Source organism: Psittacula echo (assembly GCF_963264785.1).
Source record: "Psittacula echo genome assembly, chromosome: 1".
NCBI lineage: Eukaryota > Metazoa > Chordata > Aves > Psittaciformes > Psittacidae > Psittacula > Psittacula echo.
In genome coordinates, this window is record NC_137735.1 from 101007820 (window position 1) to 101027304 (window position 19485).

The 19485-nt window shown below is 37.0% G+C and overlaps 1 protein-coding gene across 1 annotated transcript in view; it reads right to left on the minus strand.

The window, feature by feature from the left end:
* SLC15A5 (solute carrier family 15 member 5) overlaps positions 1-17934 on the minus strand; it is a gene marked incomplete at both ends in the record, with an annotated part of 32000 nt that extends 14066 nt beyond the window's left edge. The window contains 6 exons of the mRNA XM_080609716.1: positions 1326-1514; positions 5258-5444; positions 6732-6952; positions 10638-10807; positions 15618-15840; positions 17565-17934. Coding sequence (XP_080465842.1) covers positions 1326-1514; positions 5258-5444; positions 6732-6952; positions 10638-10807; positions 15618-15840; positions 17565-17934 — 1360 coding nt within the window. The remainder of the gene's footprint in view (positions 1-1325; positions 1515-5257; positions 5445-6731; positions 6953-10637; positions 10808-15617; positions 15841-17564) is intronic.
* Between the last annotated feature and the right edge of the window lie 1551 nt (positions 17935-19485).

Below are 19485 nucleotides of genomic sequence, written 5' to 3' on the forward strand. Positions count from 1 at the left end.
ACCTTTTTTTTTGTAAGCTAAACAGAGAAGGTCACAGTTTTCAGTTACACTTAGCCTGTAACCTAGAAACCAAATTACCTGCCTAGAAACCTGTCTCAGTTAAGTACTTGAGAGCTATAGGATAAAGAGGCATTATGAAAGCCCTAAGTATTTAAAACTAGGGAAAATTACCTTTTTAGTGACAGACCATGACCCACAGCTCTCACTAGTCTTAGAGTGTAAGAATGAAGCCAAGACACTGAAGTTATTTTCTGCTTTTAAATACAAATCTGAATATTTCTTGGGTTCTATGGGAACAATAGACACTCAACCTGCAGAATTAAATGCCTGCAGAGATCAGCTAGTCAATTACTTTACCTGGGTCTCTTTAAGTGAATGCTGATTAGATTATTTTTGTAATACTAACATTTCTTTTTCAAGCTCTGCAAGTTAAAACACTGGTAAGCACTCTGTGTGCTCCTCAGAACAAAATAAGCCTCAGGAATGTCAGTGTAGATGTGGAAAGGTAAATTATGGAAGGAAGAGAAGGTTCAGACTCACAATCAGAAGTGCATCTACATAATTTATGGATAGCAGGCATGAGCTAAGCTCTGCCTGTTCTCTGCAAAACAGGAGTGTTTATCTCTGGCTCCATGCCACAAGCTGAGGCATGATGCTCTGTGCAGGCACATTCACATGACTCTCAATTAGAGCACAAACAAGAATCTTGCATCTGCCTACAATATTCTGCAGGTTAGCTTGTCAGTTGAATTGTGTTACCCACCTGCATATGCTTTGTGTCAGTGAAAAACATGCAATAATTCTACTAGCTGGGTTCACAAATGGAAAGAGGTTAAATTCCTTCACCTTGCTTTGACTGTGGTGTAGGAAGTGTTCATAGACCATAACCACAGCTCAGCTCTCGTCTGTATTTGTTCTGCCTCCAAAAAAAATCACCACAGAAGACTTTAAATCAGAAGGGACCTCAGGAGCTCATCTGGTCCAGCCCCCACATGAAGCTGGTTCAGCTTCAAGACCTGTCATGCCTCTGAGCCCAGAGTCCCACCACTGCTATCATCCCCCTGCCAAACAGTAGATTATGCACCCCAGGGACCTGACTAGGCTGTGTTACCTTCCAGTTAAGCTGGAACAATGGCACCACTCACTCTAAATTAAAGCAAGAGAAATTACGCCATTCTGAAGCAGGTAAAGCACAGATCTACTCATTAAGCCCATGGAAGAGAGCCAGGGATAAAATATCAGATGACACTAATTATTTTTACGAAGATGATATCATTCTTTTCAAATCAGAATATTCTTGCTTTAACCTATTAGATTTTACTTACAGGAGGGAGTTACCAAGGCTTCAGCAACTCCAAGGAGGACGTACTGAGGCACCAAGTGGAAGCAAGGCATGGAGGAGACCAGAAGAACCTCCTCAGAAAGTGTTTGCTCCACCTGAGGGAAATGCTTTCGGTGTATTTCAGAGAAGCCAGCAACCATCACGGAAAGTGCAGCAGAAAACTGACCTACAACTGGGTAAAGAGCACAGAAAGCTTTCGCCAAGGCTGTAGGTACAGGGTCATCACGTATTTAGAGTAAAGCAAAGTCCTAGGACATGCAAAAGAACCTTCCCCTTGCTACCCCATCCCACACATCCTCTCTGGTGACATAAACATGAATAAATTGTACTTGTTAGACCACAAGCCAAACTAAATGTTTCTTGTGACAGCTTTGGCTCAAATACCTAGGCTGTGTTTTTTTACTTGTCTTACGAAGCCTCATCCCACTTCATGACCAGAAGTTGTTATTATTATTAGAATTGACTTACACAGTCAAAGGCTTTTGTTTCATATTATTTTTATAACACATGTAAAGTTTATCTCTTTAGGTGTCAGGACAGAAAAGGCAGAAAACCCATATAGCTAAGTGGCCTTAGCTTTCTTATGTTTTTGCATGTACCAGTGTTTATTCTCTCAGCAGCAAACTCTCATACCCTGCTATCAGCACAGTCTTCCTGCATTTTCACAACTTTAAATACCCTCTTCCCTGCCTAACCTGAGGCTTAGAAGCTAAGAGCCCTTTAGCGCTTAATAAGAACACCAGTGAATTATTGCTTGAAAATTGATGACAGGAGGGAATTCAACAGCACTTTCTAGCCAATGCACCTTATGAAGGCCAGGTGTAAAGCCCTCAAGGAGCTTCTTGTAATATAGCAAAGCAAGACTTCTCCTTGTGAAAAATTATGTTAGTACTAAAGAAACCTCAAGCAGCTCAATATTACTACACAGTGCTATATTTTAAGCCATTTTCCTTACTGAAAGCCAAAGCATTTCAGGAAAAGTAACCTCTGAATTCCCAACAATTGTAATATTTCTTTTAAGACATTATATGGCAGAAGAAGAAACTGAGAGCCTTGGAGACCTGGTTTCCCTTTTACCTCTTCTCCCTTCAGTCTTTTTTAAAACAAGCAGTTTTGAATGACCATCTGAGGCTTTGCTTTTATAGGACAACAAGGTTTTTTAGTAACACTTGGGGCTGATTCTAGGACAAGGTTGTTTATATTATCTAGAGACTAAGGTTGTATTGGACCTTTACGATTCCTGATCTCATATCCTGAGTAAAACAGGTCAAAAAGCTCTCCTGAAATGAATACTGTTCATACTAGAGCATCTTTTAGGGGGAAATTATAACCATCAACTCCCAAATCACTCCAAATAGACATTGGACTGGAGGCTTGCTTTTGCTTACTGTATGGAGAGCTATTCTCCACATCAGTCTTGAATGGAATAAATACAAGACTAATAAGACATTTCAGTATAATCAAGAATTAAGAATATTAGAGCAAGAAATTCTGTGGCTCAGATGCTTCAGCTAGAGCCTCTGGTCTTCAGCTGATGGACAACTATCCAGCAGACACTCTCCTTCAGTTCTCTGCTGAATCTTTTATACTGTTGACTAAAGCATAAAATGCATATAAAAAATTACCCAAACAAACAACTACCACCACAAAAACAAATCAAACAACCCGCAACAAAAACCACAAATCAAAACACAAAACCCGCACAAACAGCTATGAAACTGGAAAAACTCTAAAACTCTAACTTTACCAAATATCCAATGTTTTTCATAAAGAAGTTCAGATACTCAATATATTTGTGACACAATCTAAGTTCACATTAAGATTTGCATGTTCTTTACATCATATCTATTTTACAAATAAACCAACTATAGAAATAGTGACAGATTACAGTTTTCACATAGATCCTTATTACACAGCAATCAGATATTTCAGTTCAACATTGTCTGTATGGGTCACCCTTGGAAAACTGTTTTTCTTAACATGTTGAAAATTTCCATAAAACTATTTAAATTTCTTTTACAAGACTTGCATTAAAAATATAGTTATAGGCTGGCTTAACACCAACAGCTTATTTATACTTCCAATTTTGTTCCTGAAAATAATTGTGAACCTAATTAACTGTTGGCAAAAATACTGGCACTTAGAGGTCTACCGTATTTGCAGGTGCAGTCATACACTTGGATATCTAAAGCCATCGCCTGTACTCACAGGTATTTTTATGCCTCAGGTAATTTATCATCCCTAACAGGAGGCTATTTTAATAAATGAAGCTATTAAGAATTAACCACTGCATATATTCTACTGCTGTTCAACATAACAGGATAGAACATTAATACTAACTTGAAATTTCCATGGTTTTAAGGAAAGTTATTATCTGAGTGTGGTTTTTTGTGCTTTAATGCAGATGTTATTTTAAAAACTGGGGTAATTGCAACCTGCTGCGTTATATGCATCTGGTTTGTATAAAACTTAATAACACTCTTAATTAGGCTAATTTAGTCAGATTAATACCTCTGTGTGTGTCAGTACTCACTGTGCTGCTTGCCATGGGGCTCTGAATTAATAGTAGCACACTGAGAAAACAGTCGTTTATAAATATTTTTGTCTGAGGTTTGTAATGCAGGCTGGAAGATTAAAAAAAACTGTAGGAAGTTTAATGAGAGTATCTGTGAAACAGAATAGTTTTAAGCAAATACAGAATAGAAGCTGCTTTTTTGGTGGTGTTAAATGTAGCTGATATTAAAAGAGGGTCTCAGAGGATCCCTCTAGATCCTAGAATGTAAGAGGTTTGGGGGATAATAAATGAATGAATAAGTAAAACATCGGTGTCATTGGAAGGCAGCTGAACCCCTACTAAAGCCATCATTGCCTTTAGGCTATGAATTTCTCCGAAATGAGTGCCAATCTGCAAGCCTGAGTATACAACATTTACTGTTGAAAACAGAACTCAGCAGAGAAGACTGTTGTACCTCTTCTGTGAGAAAGAGATAACACTTCACGTCTGGAGATCCGTCTTTACTTGAAGTGAGTGTACAATAAGGTATGTTACAGTTTATGATTTTAATAAATAAAATTACTAACCACCCAGACAATTATTCCATACTAGCTATTCAAATGAAAATTTTGGTGCTGGAGAGGAAAGTTGTATCTCTCCAAGTAACCTTCCACCTGTGAAATGTTCAGCCTTCTCAATAGGAACAACAGTCCAGTGATATATACCCATTTGTTTTACATAGTTTTCTTCATGTTTTCTTTTGCTCACTAGTTCTAAAAACACCTATTGCAGACACAGAATTAGATTAGATACTTTTATTTCATTTGTGATACAACCATAGAGTCCTGAATAAACTGTATTAGTGATAGTACTGTTTCTCTCTTATGAGTTGCAATCCCAACATTGATACAGTTATAACATAAAACCAGCAGAAAAACAAAGCCTTTGTTCACAATTTTGGTCAATGAACATTTCTTCAGTATCAGAGAGCAACTAACTGAAGGACTCTTCTATTCTCAAAATAGATTTTAAAAGTAAATTCACTTTCCAAAAGTTAATGGATAAACTTGGAAGACAACCAAGTAAGAGTAAGTCTCAGGCCTACATGGTTAGTACCATTTTTTTCACCAGTTCCTCAGGATGTGTCCTATTTATTTGTGAATGTCTCTCAAAATTTTTTATTGGTCAAAAGAGACTCAGTCTCTGTCCTGCACAAAACCTATGCATTTTTTATTGATATCTAGCATATTTTTTCAGCAATTCCTTTGACATATATTCACCCCTAAGCATCATCCCAAAACAAGTTCATCTTAACATCTATAGTCAGAAATATTTGTATAGGACCATCATCAGCTACTAAAGTTTCTCTTTCAAAAACAGAATACCTGTTAAAGCTGTATAAACACATCTTTTTTACATACCAATGTAAATTGTTGGAGAATGTCCAGTGTCCTTAGAACTAAAGAGATTCGAGTTAATGCATTCCAAAATAGGAACAAGAATCAGTAGTGGCACGATGCTTATCACATTCATTGCTGCAACTGGCAAGACAAATCCACTGAAGTGCAAGTTGGAATTCATGGTTTGGAGATAATATCCTGAGGGAATCTGTATTGAAGAATAAAACGCAGCTCCACTAGCACACCAGGTACCTTTCATGGGTAAGATTTTTACTATACTTGGAAACTTCTCCAATGTTTTTCCTTCTGAAGAAGTCACAATAAACCAAATACCTTCTGGCTAAAAGGAACAACCATTCATGGTAAAAGACTTTCAGAGACATTCTCGTTCCCTCCCAGCACATATGATTTTGTAGAATATTATTGCCTTATAGCTGTCTGAAAATTAATGTATAGTTTGTAACTGAGCTCATGCAGGGTTTCCTCAGCAATGGTTATAGTCAACCCTACTCATTGTGAGTCTGTTCAGTGCCAAAGAATTACTCAAATGTTAGCTCTTAATAAAAATACTTTTCACCTACATTCCACCTCCAAAAGAAGATATAAATTTTAAAAGGGTGAATAAATGGCAACAGAACGTGAAAGATCAGAATTGAGCCAAATTTTGTTGGTTCCTTCTGCCTTTCCACTGACTATTGCAAATCAGAACTGACTTCTTAATAAGAATTAAAATATCATCAACATGAATCACAGGCACTGAAAGCTGTTAACTTAATAATATGGAGAAAATACTATTAATCTTTAAAAAGAAGATACTGATCTATCGCCTAGTCTAAGAGTGAGCCTTAAATTTACTGGAAATTCTGCCAAAGAAATAAAAGTAATCTCTTTCAGCAGTGCAAATACTTTTATCTTTTCTAGATATATAGCTGGTTATTACAACCCTGATTAATGGTATCTGGTTCATTTCCATCTAAGTCATTAATGCATAGCCTTGGCCATATATGTGTACTTGTTGGTTTGGGGTTTGCACTTTTTTTGTTTGCTTGGGATTTTTGTGCTTTTGGGGAGGGTCAGGGAGGAAAGAGGAGAAAGAATGAAGCAGACGGATGAGAATGTAGGCTGATGGCAAGATGGAGTGTCAATAAAGCAGTATATGCTACATATTTTTAAGAATTTCCTTAAGCAGCATTTTAACACAAATGAGTAAAAATAAATTTCTGAGCTAACTCAGAAATTTGTTGTTCCAGTCGCTAAAGGGTAACCTCAAACTCCTGGTTAGTCAGGCTCATCCAGACAGAAATGAACCTGAAGGATTCTTAAGTGTCACCTTAAGTAGCTTCCTGGACACATTTATATTTCTATAACATGTACTCACTCAGAAGTGGCAAGAATCACACAGGTTGCTCCACTAGTAAAGCAACATTCCTAGAGATATAGTAGTAAACATGCCACAGTAAATTTCAAGGTTTTTGTTTAGAAGCTGCGTACCTACCTGCATTATACACATTCTGTATAGAATTTGGAAAGTAAACAATGGGAAGAGCCTGGTGAGTGACTTCGTGCTTTCCACCTGAGTCTCACTGTACTGACCACCATAGTTTTCCTTAGCATGATCTAGCCGGTTTGTCACGCCTCCACTAAAGTAGCGGTATCGCACGCAGGACATTTTCAGTGCACTAACAATTACCCCAAAAGTCGTCAGCAAGGAACTGTCTGCAAACAATCAAACACATTACACATCGGAATGTTTGTACTTACAGCTAAAATCAACAAGACAAAACACTGGGAGGGAAAATACAACCTGATATATTCACTTTTATGTCTTTTTGGGGAGGGGGAAAGCAATAAAAGACTGGATTTGTTCCAAAACATTCTTCTTTGGAAGACAGTTGGTTCACAACCCAACTGTACATAAGCAATCTAGCCCAGCATCCACAGAGCAAAATGCCTTTTGTTACTAGTTATTTAACACAGCACAACAATCTGTTGCTGTGCTTGAGCAGGTAAGTATTGATTTGCTTAGCTTTTGCTTTCTATTGACTGAATGAGGTTAGTTTTCAGTTCAAGACAGTACTGAAGTACTGCATATCTGCTACAGTCCAACAGCAAGGGAAAGGCGGGAGTCAAGTGAGAAGGAAAGGGAGCTCAAAAGAGGGCTGATGGGATAAGAGAACTTTCATGGATGCATTTCAAAGCCAGAAATACTATCTCAGGACTTCCACGTACCATGCTGTGGCAGAGGAGAAATTTCCAATCTAGTATTTGGCATATTAAAACTTGTTCACTGGTTACTGGGTTCAGGAATTGCTAACTTGGTTCTCTGACTCAGAGGAAAAAGAAGTAAAATGAGGATAAAACCATTAGTTTCATGCTTAGGAATGCAGATTCATTTACTTTTGGTAAGTTGCCATCCATGCAAATAAGGATTACAGCACTTCTCTGCTTTTCTGAGTGTTGAAGCACTACAATAACTTGCATATCTATAAATAAATGCTTTCTAAAAAACTAAGGTGAACTGAGACTGCAGAATGAAAATGTCCCCCTACTATCTCTATGGAAATGAGTTTCTGGAAATATCCATTGATACCTATTGGAAATACTTGCTCTAAAGCATTTATTAGATAACCTAACATTTAAAACCCTCTGGCTGTTTAGCATTAACCTGTAGACTAGTTGCACTATTGAATAAAATCTGAAATAGTATATCAAAGCTTGCAAACACAGAGAGTTGGTACAGTTTTTATTGTTCTGCGTGACTATATTAGACAGCTGTTATCACCTATTGTAAGTGATGTTTAAGTTTAGGATCAAGATTATTTCAAGGCCAGGTCTGATGACCAAAAGAAATATCTGCAGACTTCCAGAGTTACTTGGCTAAGAAGCTAACCAGAAAACAAGTGGGATTTGGGGTTCTTGCAAAGCAGAGTTATTTTCAGAAGTAAAAAACTCCCACAAAAGTAGCAGAAAAGCCAGCATCAGCTCAACTCATTGGTAGGACTAGCAATTACATGGTTTGGGTCAGAGAAGTGATAATCTTTTGCTTTGCTGTACACTAGAAGTTGAGCATTCACAAGGAAGAAATGAAAAGCAACAATGTGATGATTCTCTTCTACAAGGGTTTGAACACAGTTAGTGTGGAAACCAGGAGATGCACAGAGCACCATATCACAGACAGCGCAGCAAAGCAACAACATGGCTGTGCTCTGGTTTATCTGACCTAGACTCAATGATGGTCATGGCCATTTCTTTTCTTTGGAATGGAAGATGATGAGCAGACTCTTCTTTCTTACTCTCACTGAAAAAAACCCAAAACACTAAACTAGGCACAAAAATCCTGACAGTTCCCTGACTTTCCTAATGGAGGCCCTCTTTAGTGTAATTTCAGTCAGCTACTAAGGAAACATTATTTCGTATGTGGGAAAATAGACAGATTATTTGCATCATGTTTCTCAGCATGGAATTCCAGCAGATTATGAAATCTAGTAAACCTAGTTCTGATTTCTAGAAGATAAAGCTGCTTGAAGTTTCAGTTCAAAAAGTAACTTGAAATTTGAATGATACATAGGCCTAATCAATATCAAAAGGATTTTGACAATGATGTAGCTAAAATAAGTATCTGATCCTTTCTTTAAAAGGGAACAAGTAAACCCCACACAACTCCTTATTGGTGAATTCTTCAGGATACAAATCGAATCAGCTAGTAAGAGACATGTTTAAAAGTACATTTGTATCACTGCACTTTGTGTAGGTCAACATCATAAACTCTATACTTCTATTTCTAATATTTTCTTAAAAAAAAAAAATCCATCTGTATAGATGTTAAATTGCAACTTTCAGAAAGTGATTTTCCTTTTCCTTCATACTTCAGCCCTTGGCTTTAATGTTCTGCTACTTTGACCTTGATCTAATCATGAATATCTATGCTCCTTAATTACAATAAAAAGCCTACATTGCACCCTAGATGGTAGATATGCGCTTTTTTCCTCATCTCTGGTCACCTGCCAGTCCTCAAAATTATAGCAGTGGAAAGAAATGCAAATGAAGTCCATGCTTGACAGCTAAACATAATTGAATGTATGATCTGAACTATTTGAAGAGTTACTTTAAAATAAAAAACACAGCTTATATAAAAATAATTTAAGGTTACCTATAGATTTGAACTACAGTTTTGAAGAATTTCCAATTTCATAATCACACTGAAAGGTATAAAATTTACTGTCTTTTATTTTGACTAAGGAGATAAGCTTTTCAGATATTAGTACAGAGATTAGCATTCTGCAAAGACTTGCAAAATATATGATACATCAACACTCATCAGGAACAACACTTGATACAAAAAAAAATCTGCTAGCTTTGTTGATGGCTAAGGTAGACATGATCTACAAATTTATGTTATTTCACTTAGCAGAATTAAACTAGTTAGATGATAAACTTCAGATTTAGTCCATATGAAATAGTCCAGCTCAGGGACTGATATTAACAAATCTTTTTACCTACTCAGGTTGTAAAATTTGTAGTGAGTCCCAGCGAGCCAGCCAGCCACCATTCTCTCCATTGCTAAGGATATATTTATAATAAAAGTACTGAAATAACAAGTTGCATTAAGTTTCTGGCTTCTACTGTAAAAAGAATAGCAAGGTTTGGGTATTTACAGCCTTATCCAAGTCACCTAGGCTCCACTTACACTCCTGTGCTTGGTCAATGGAGAGCGGTAGCAGGCAGCAGAGTTTTGGAGAGCTCAGGTACTAAAATGGTGAGGTCACAGAAGTGTAAGAATTTCTGTTTTAAAATACATACACTGCACAGGAACTATTTAGAGCTATTCAGTGTTTCTAGTTATTTTCAAATGTATAAAAACTCGATGTTGTATAAGCAAGCACATTGAAATAATAGTAAGCATCAGATGTTCTGCAAGATAAAGGCATTATAAAACTACATTGCTACTATTGCTTATTCCTGTTTAGCTGACTAACCACACTGCTTGGATGCCCAGACGCAAGTTCAGCTGAAGTAATGGAACTCACCTAAGGGAGAAAACACAGTATGCTTGGCACCTTAGCATAGGTGCAAACTCTGCTTTGGCATTGGGCATAGGTTGAACCAAAAAAGACAAAATAAAGTCTACTAGCAGTTTGCATATTATACCTCTTCCTGCATAGGCAAACGCTTTGACATGACAGAAAACATAAAAGTTTACCACAGACTGTTTTCCACTTTTGTCAGCCTATCCAGATTCTCCAAGTCTATCTTCACAGAGCATGGATGTTCTCTTACCCACAGACTCTGTAGAGCTAAAACCCAAGTATCTCCAACTAAACAGGGCAGTGTTGTGCAAAAACTTGTTTAGATATGCAAGTTGATCTCTAAAGGTATTTCCTAAGATATATTTGCCTCTTACCTGTTTTGGGTTTGTAAATCATTTCACCCCGCACCATGTGAATTGTGATTATAGCCATAAGCACGGACACAAATGGGATAAGAAAACCAAGGTTTCTGGCCACAGACTGCTGGATATAAGAAATGCTGACAAAAACAACTGCTGAATTTAAGTTAACCAGCCAATAAAACCTAGTACACACAGACAAGAGAGAGAAGAGTGGAGAGGATGAATAATACAAGGCCTTTACGGAAGATTAAAACATTACATTAAAGGCATGGTAAGTATAGCAAGCATAGACAGTGCCAGTACCATGAACACACTGACACAACAATTAACATCAAATTTCACTTGGATGTCTCAGCTCCAAGAGGCATATTAGTAAAGTAACTGTATTAAGGCAGTAAAGCAGAACAAATTATCAGTCTAGTACTGCAAATATTCTTGTGGTTCAGACTAATGAAATACATCAACATTTACCATTTACACATTTAATACCTGTATTTTTTTGCTTCAGTTTCAACTGGCTTGCAGAATTAACTTTTGAAACTTTAAGTTAAAATTTTTAACTTTGAATAAACTTTCACCTTCGAAGTTGGCTTTAAAGATGTCTATTGGGTTTGCATGGTGCAGTTTTTGGTAGCAACGGGGCTATAGATTAGCAAAAATGGTTTCATTTAAAAGTGAAATACACATTGATACATAATTACGCAGCTTAAAACATACTGCCTGAGAAGCAAAGCTTGTTTTCTTGTCTGATGTAACTTCTGCCTCACATATGCTATTTGGGCTAAAATATTTATGTCTCCTTATTCATCTAGAATTTCCTTCTCAACAATAAAAGAAAAAACTTTAACACATTGTAACAGACTAGCTACCCTCAAAAACCCAACTCCCAAGCTTTCCAGCTTGATCCCCCCTTAACTCCAAACAAGTGGGTAGGGCAGGAGCTAAGTATCAGCTACAATTGGCAGCTCCCTGTATCAGCAATCCCAGCAAAGTGCTTTGAGATGAAAATCCTGAGAAAGGGATTGCAAGTCTCTCTTGACACTCAAGAGACTTCCTCAACCACATTTCATTAAAGTAAAATTATTTCTAGGTGGTCTGCCATAATTGCCAAGACAAACTATAGTCATGTTGTAAGCTACAGTACTGAACTACTGTTATACTCCTTCCACATGTTCTGACATTGCCCATTACAACACATCTAGCTAGTGCCAAGAGAGGAAAACTTTATGATGACAGAAGTACAGACCTTGGTAATGCTTCTCAGGTCTGTTCAGTTACAGAGATAACACTCTTTCACCCTGCTAAGGGATGGGAGATGACAGGGCTGTGCAGAAGTAGGCATGGGAACATGCTTATGCTGCTTGCCTCACAGGACCCAGGGCAAGTGACAGAAGAAAAACAATTACTCCATCAGGGCAAAGTCAGTGGTGTCAAGAGCCATGCAGCAGTAACAATCTTGGAAACAACAAAGACATGCACAGCAGTGAGCTCTCCTGCTTCACACATTTCTCCGAAGTCACACCAAGAGATGTCTGAATTTCCAGACCAATTACTGTTTCCTTTAAGTACTTGCATTTTCAGGAGATGATACTCATCAGAATCATGGACTTTTTCTCTCCACTGAAAGCAGCCTCCAGGCACTTTGGAATTATGTTACTAAGTGATGACGTTGTGGTTGAAAGGGTTTTGTACATAGGCGTGTTGACCTCTGTTCAGCTAAAGTTTTGAAACAATTCCTAACAGACAATTTTAAAGGTAGAAGTTAAAGTGTCTGTTTTCCAAATTTCTAAAGAAGTGTGGCTGAGCTACCTGAAGTCCTGATGCTCTTCATGACTCTATGATTGTTTCAGTGGGAGTAGGAACTTCCAAAGAAAACCCTTAAGTACAGGAGAGCATTTTTGGTTTTTACCACCATAAAGCAAAGTACTGAAATGTAAGGCTCCTGTCTTCTTACAGAAATGGGAATAGAAACCACCACCATGTTTGAGCAATCCCTATGGACCAAAGAAAAAAGATAAACTAACCTCAATGCACCCATTAGAATTTGGCGGTTTGCTCATATTGTACTGATGGCAGCAGATCAGAACCTATAAAACCAGAAATACATGTTGCTAGCTCTCATATACCACTGCTATCTAATATTGCAGTATTTGGATGTGCTTTATGTAAAGTGTCTCAGAGATCCCAGTAGGGCACAGATGAATTAAATCAAATTGACTATCATGTCCAACTTCGCAGGGAACAGCTCCTTCCTGGAAGATCAGCACTCTGAGGTCTCTGCATCATAGAACCAGCTAGGTTGGAAAAGTCCTACAAATGCCAAGGTGGGAGGTTCATTTCAAGAATGAACTCCAGACACAAACCTAAATACTATCACGACATGCCCATAAAACCCTATTAATTTTATTATAACATTTTAAAGAAATGTATTCATTATGATAATTCAAGAAGTAACATCGAGGTGATGACATAAAGCATTGTTTAGGTTTAAGTAAAAAATTTTGAATACTGTATAATGTAACAGTTGAAAAGGACCTGTTGAGTGAAACAACCTAAGACCAAGTAAAATATATTAAAAATATTCTAAAATTGATCTTTTGTCACTTTCAGGATTATTTTTGAAGACTCATTAGATTTCCTGTCACTTGAAATATTTGTTTTTATTTTTTAAGTATGCCTAGCTCTCACAATTTAAATTTTATTTATCCAAACTCAGACCAGGATATTCCATGTATGGACCAGTATCCAAGCTAAATCACAGCTTTGTAGAAGAGGGTATATTGTTTCAGAATCACTAAATCACGGAGTCCTCTGCAAAGACAAGGTGGGAGAAAAAGCCCCAAAGGGATAAAAAACCATTTTTAAAAGTCTAGGTAAAGTGCGTCCAGGATAACAGTGGAAACTGCAGTATGTGGAAAGACAGATTATTTAGAAGGGAGGGGAGAGGAAAGATACTACTGGTCCTATGTTCTCTGCATTTTGTTGGTTTTCTTTTTGTACAGCAGATCAATAAGCCAAAACTGAAAACTCTCTTCCCTCATCTGGATTGTACCCTTTGCTCCATTCTCCGCTTCCATGGACATAATTTACTTTTCCTGCTGCAAAAATAGTACCAGTTTATAACCTTAACATTAGAAAAGCAATAATCCTTAAGGAAATGATCCAGCAGAATCCAAGTCCCTTCTTCACTTAGCATTGGTATATTCTGTTTATTTAAAAGGTCAGAGTCATAGTTCATTCAAGGGGTTAGAAACAGGCCTTACGTGTGCAAAGCAATCTCTTTCAAGGACTGAATTAGACAACAGGTAATTACAGGGCCTTTTAACCCAATCTTTAATCTTATAATTCTAATGTAAATAGAACTTGTCTAAAAACATAGACTCAAACTCACCAAGAGTATGCAACCTCCTCATTTTATATTATTTTAAAATTCAATCTTGTGATAAGCAGCCTACCAAAAAAACCCCAGTTATTATATTCTGAGATGCTTTAACAAGATTAAGAATGTTAAGAATGAAACCCCCAACAGCCCCTCCTTGGATGCCACTACAAAACTTATTAATTTTTTTTTTTAATTGCACATGTGCCTTTCTTGATACTTCCAAAGTTCCAAGAACTGACCCATTGGATTCTCCAAAGGAATATTTTATTCGTATTGTATCTCCTTTGTAATCAACACTAAGAAATGTCACTTTGATTAAACACAATTTTGAATGGCTAAGACCACAGTACAATAAATTCTCCAGAGCTATCTTTCAGAACAACTGATTGTTCCCCAGTCTTAATCCCCCAGAGTCTTATTTAATCAAAATGATGTTGCTAATTAAGGATTAAAACTCAGAATAGAGTAAAAATGAAGGACTTTTTTTTTTTTTTTTCCTTCCTCTTTTCTCTTATGGGCAGGTCAAGGAAGCAGAATCTGCTCTAAGGAGCTAAACAGTCTCATCCACCTTTGGTAAAGCTGCCTTATTCACTGAAGTTTGGATTTAATTCAAAACTCTTTGATATTAACTTAATTGAAGGAAAAAGAATAGCCAGGAATGCCATCCCCAAAGGAGGAAAGAACTGATTCACCAAGATCTTCACCGATTCTTCTGCACTGCATTGTTAATACGCAAATGAGCTCAGTTATTATTTTAATAACCATGCATGTACAGGGAAAGGAGAGAAAAGGGGTTAGTTTAAGGCTTATTTCACCCTGCCTTCTTTGATACTCACTCCACAGTCCAATCAGAAAGTACAAGTGAATGTATACAGCACTCTACAGAGTGCTACAGAAGTGGTAAATAAAGGTAAACATGTAACAAAAAATTACTTCTCTGATGCACTGAAGGAGAGAAATACGTCATATGAAAAAATGTCGAATTTTAAGAACCATTTGAGAATCAAATTTTCCTCAAAAATTTCTTAAGAAAATTTAAATATTCAAACCAGAACACAAATGTGAAGTGGTTTATCTGATGGCAAAACTTCACAGCAACAGATTTGAAACAATACAGCAGATCCCTATCACTGAGATTAGCAGTCCCAGACTACTAGCAATCCCTGGTTCCAGCAGACAACTACCATTGCCTGTCATTGCTAAAAATTTACTCTGATGTAAATTCTAATATCTCATTGAATTTTGACACAGTTAGGGAGTGACAGCAAAATGTCCTAAAGGGATAGCCAGGTTAAAGGTAGAAAACCAAATGTTGTTTTAACAGCAACTAGGTTGTCAAGTCTTTGAGCATTTGGGCAAATCAGTTCATCCTTATTCTATCTGAAGATTTCTATAGGAGGCTGAGCTACATGATCACTTAGTGGCCCTAGGAAAAGGAAAAAAATTAGGAAAAGTTTTACAGAAGTTCTTGGAAATTCTTACAAAATCTAAATGTTTTGCAGTTAAAACATGAAACACACCATCTATAAAATATGCCTTGTAAGTCAGCAGTAAATTTCAAGGCATTGCTCTATGATCCCCCAAAGATATTTAGCCAACAATTTACCAACCAATTGAAAAAAGAAAGAAGTTCCTTTGGTCCACAGTCCTCAAGGCTGTATGCACTTAATGGACAAACTATAGCCCTTATGCCTCCTATTCCCAGACTAGCGGTGAGTAGTGCAAAGTAGAATACAATTTTTTGCTCCCTTTTGGTCAGTGTATGAAGAATATGTCGTCTGTCAATGTAAACATCTTCAAAGGGGAATGCCACAACAGGTAATAGTGCTGTGCCTGGAATTGGAAAGAAAATTGTCATTTGAAATGGATTGTAGTTTTAAAGAAGTTATTTTGAAAAGACAGATGATAAATAAAAAATACATAATAGAGAAATGCAAAGAGGAAGAGTCTTCATTCTGACAATATTCTGGATGTCAATATACACAGTCAGGCAAGACCACTAAGGGCCTCCAGTCTTCCTCTGAAATGCTTGTAAGTATTCAGGTTGTTCGATCAACTGAAGATCTCACCCTGGAAACATAGCTCCTTTCATTGACCTTCTCCATTGCCTGCATATAGAGGGCAGTAGTTCTCCACATGCCAGGGGGCACAAGTTAAACCATGTAACTTCACCTGACAGAATACCGATCAAATAAAAAAGAAAACAACCCACCCCATGGTGATGTGTAGCCCTTTCTGCATCTTCTTTAAACCCCAGAATTGTAATGGGACTCATAATTTAATAAATAATTCTCTAAACTTTTGAGGAAAGTTTTCTTTTTTTTTGCTGCAGCTTCATGGAAAATACATGATTTTCAGAAACTTTACCTATAGAAGCAGTGCCATGAACTGCATTTACCACCTCTAGCCTGCAAAGGAACTCTTTAAGAATTTAATCAGCTAGATATTCTCGAAGTTGTAATTGGAGACTAATCTCAAAATATATTGATGTGTCAACATCACCAACACTAAGAATGACTAAGACTATGACTGTGCAACTCCCTCCCAAAAAATTTCTGGTTAAAGCAATACCCAGAGAAATAAAATTCTGTTTGTGTCACCAATCTTCTTCTTTAAGATATGCATTGAAGGGACAAGTGACAGAAGGAGGTTAGCAACCAGAAGCCCATGGGAGAAACAGTGGAACATTATAGCAATCATTTTTCCAGGCTGCTTGCACAATGGTTTTGCAATCAGCTCAAGAACATTACAGGAATTGCTCTGATTCTTTCCTTCCTTTGTTGCACGTGTAAACAACAACATGGCTGGCTACTGCAGAAATCAGACTTGCTTATGCTCAACTAGTCTGAGTAAAAAGTATTTCTGTCAGCTTGGTTGAAGTTGACAGAATAACCACCAGCTGTGAGACGAATCAATTGCTACAGAACAGTCAGACTTACTACAGAACAGAGCTTTTATGTAAAAGATCTCCAAAATAACATGTAGGAAAGATTCAGACTGTGCTAACAGACAGCAGACTCTCAATACAGGTATTGGAATACACCCTCTCTCCTTAAGACTGTTAGTACTGGTATGTGCTTAAATGCATCTTCCCAAGTTGTCCAAACACAACATTCATATACCTTTACGTACAATAAAATCTTAATACTAACAGCCAGGAAGGACTTTCCAAACTCTCAAACTATCTCTCTGAGTCAAGCCTTTCATTTGCACCAAACATGAATAACCTTAGATACTTGGTAAAGGGGACAAATTTTAAGAGTTGAGTGTCTGTGCTCTGAATGGCTAAGCTGCTTTAAAGGAGTCAAGTTTGTGCACTAACTATCCACAAGATAAACATGCAAATGTACCTCAGCCTTGTTCAAAGCACTGCCTCACAAAAGTACATAGGCAAAAATACTGCATTGTATTTCATAGAGAAGAAAATAAGTAATTAGCTGTGAGACTAAGTGGCCACAAGGTTGGAGAAAGCTATTAGATTTCAAACACAATGCTCAATAATGCATTTCTGCAACAGAATTGCTAAAAGATGAAATAGTCCCCAGGGTGTCACCTACCTAGGAAGTGTAGAAACATGCAGATGCACACAAGTTTGATCCTCCCGACAAGGCATTCGGCAAGCCACCCAACCAGGACTGGAGTCAACATGGAGGTGCCTACAAAGCACATATTGACAATAGCTGCCTGGTAGTTGCGATAGCCAAGTTTAACAGTGCAGAAGAGGATCATGTTGCAGACAATGCCAAAGAATGTGAATCTCTCACACAGTTCCACCAGCAGCACACAAATAGCCTCTTGGAGTTTCTTCTGAGGTTGAGACAGGTTTCCAGCACGGCTGCTTCCTCCAGGTAATGGTTGTTGCTCCTTGTCAGCTGTGTGGTTCCAAAGTTGCTTCTCTTGCATATCCCTTCTGTCTGCATCAAGCATTCTTGCCTTTTTTTGAGTAAAACTGTGTAGAGCAGCCTGAGTCACAGGTATACTTCTGTTCTCCTCTGCTGTAATTAGCAAACTGGTAAGACTCTCCCTTTGAATTCCACACTTCAGTACTACAATTTCTTAAGGCACCTGTCACTTTTGTGACATTACTTATAGGATCAAAGAGTATTAAAAAAATAAAGTAAAATATAAGAGCTTTGTCCGCATTTCACTTTCTGAGTTTAATGACACTCAAAAATTCAATCAGTTTATTTAATTAGTCCATTTGGGGGTGAACAAGATTTTTCCCCAGAATTACATTACCTATTAAATTATGTGAAACCAATTCTATATGTGCAACTCTATCTGTATGTTAAAGATAAAGGTTTAAATATCCATGAAAGCTAACATTTTCAGCAGAATTCAAATAATAGATCAAGGGAATAATTTGCTTATAATAGTCTGATACTTTAATTAGGCAACAAGTGAAAAACTACAAGCAAAGATAAAGAGAAGGATTTTTTTTTTTTAAGTTTAGTATCTAATCACTATTATATTTCTTGTTATTTTTGGTTGAATTTCAGATAAAGTTAATTATAAAAATAAGTAATGTTACTACATTTAAGTTGGAAAAGCAAATTTTAAAAGAAAGTTAACAAGAAAGGAAAAAAAAAATGAAAAAAACAATCTAAACCAGAACCATTCCTTTAGCCAGATATTGCACCATAGCTACAATGCATCATAAGGGTCAAGGGCACAGATGATGTGCTTTCTCATATCAACCAAAAGTAATTACAAGCTTGAAAGAAAATTAGGAAGAACCCAACTTACAGTGCTTTATAATGCTCCTACAACCTTATCCACAGAGAAGTTTGCTGTTTTCCCTGATCAGGTCCTCCATTTTCTGGAGCTCATTAAAATCACTAACACCTGTTCAATATACTTCCAACTAAGAATGAGAAGCATTCTGCATTTATTTTTCACAAATGTAAATGCATACACATGTTACAAGGCAGTGGTAAATCAGATCTGCTTCTTTAAATAGACCTCTCAGTGCTTATGAGAGCACTTTTTGAGGCATAGGCTCTGTTGTTTGTTTCCATCTGTCCATATAACTACTCAATTTTTACCTCTTTGGATTTATTTAGTAGTGAGAACTCCTACATCCCAAAACAGATGCACAATGGCGTATAACCAGTATGGATAAAGATAGATTCCAAGATTACATCCCTTCCTCACCCACCCCTGCTGAAGTAAAAAAGCAACTGTGATTCAAACACAATGCCTATAGTCTCTGAAACTTAAATCTAAGTAGCAACAGATTACTTCCCAAAATAATTCTAAAATAGATATTTTTTAATTTATTTTGAGTTCTTGCTTTAGACTAGCATAGCAAAAAACTAATAGTTTTCAGAGAAGCCCAGTTGGAGATGCAAATGGCTGTGACTTGTAGCATGCCAAGAACTATTCCTGTCTTCTGATCTGCAGTAGCTAAAAAGATTTTCATTTGGATGAACCAACCAGAGAAATCAAAACTAGAAATCACTTTTAACTCAATTTAGC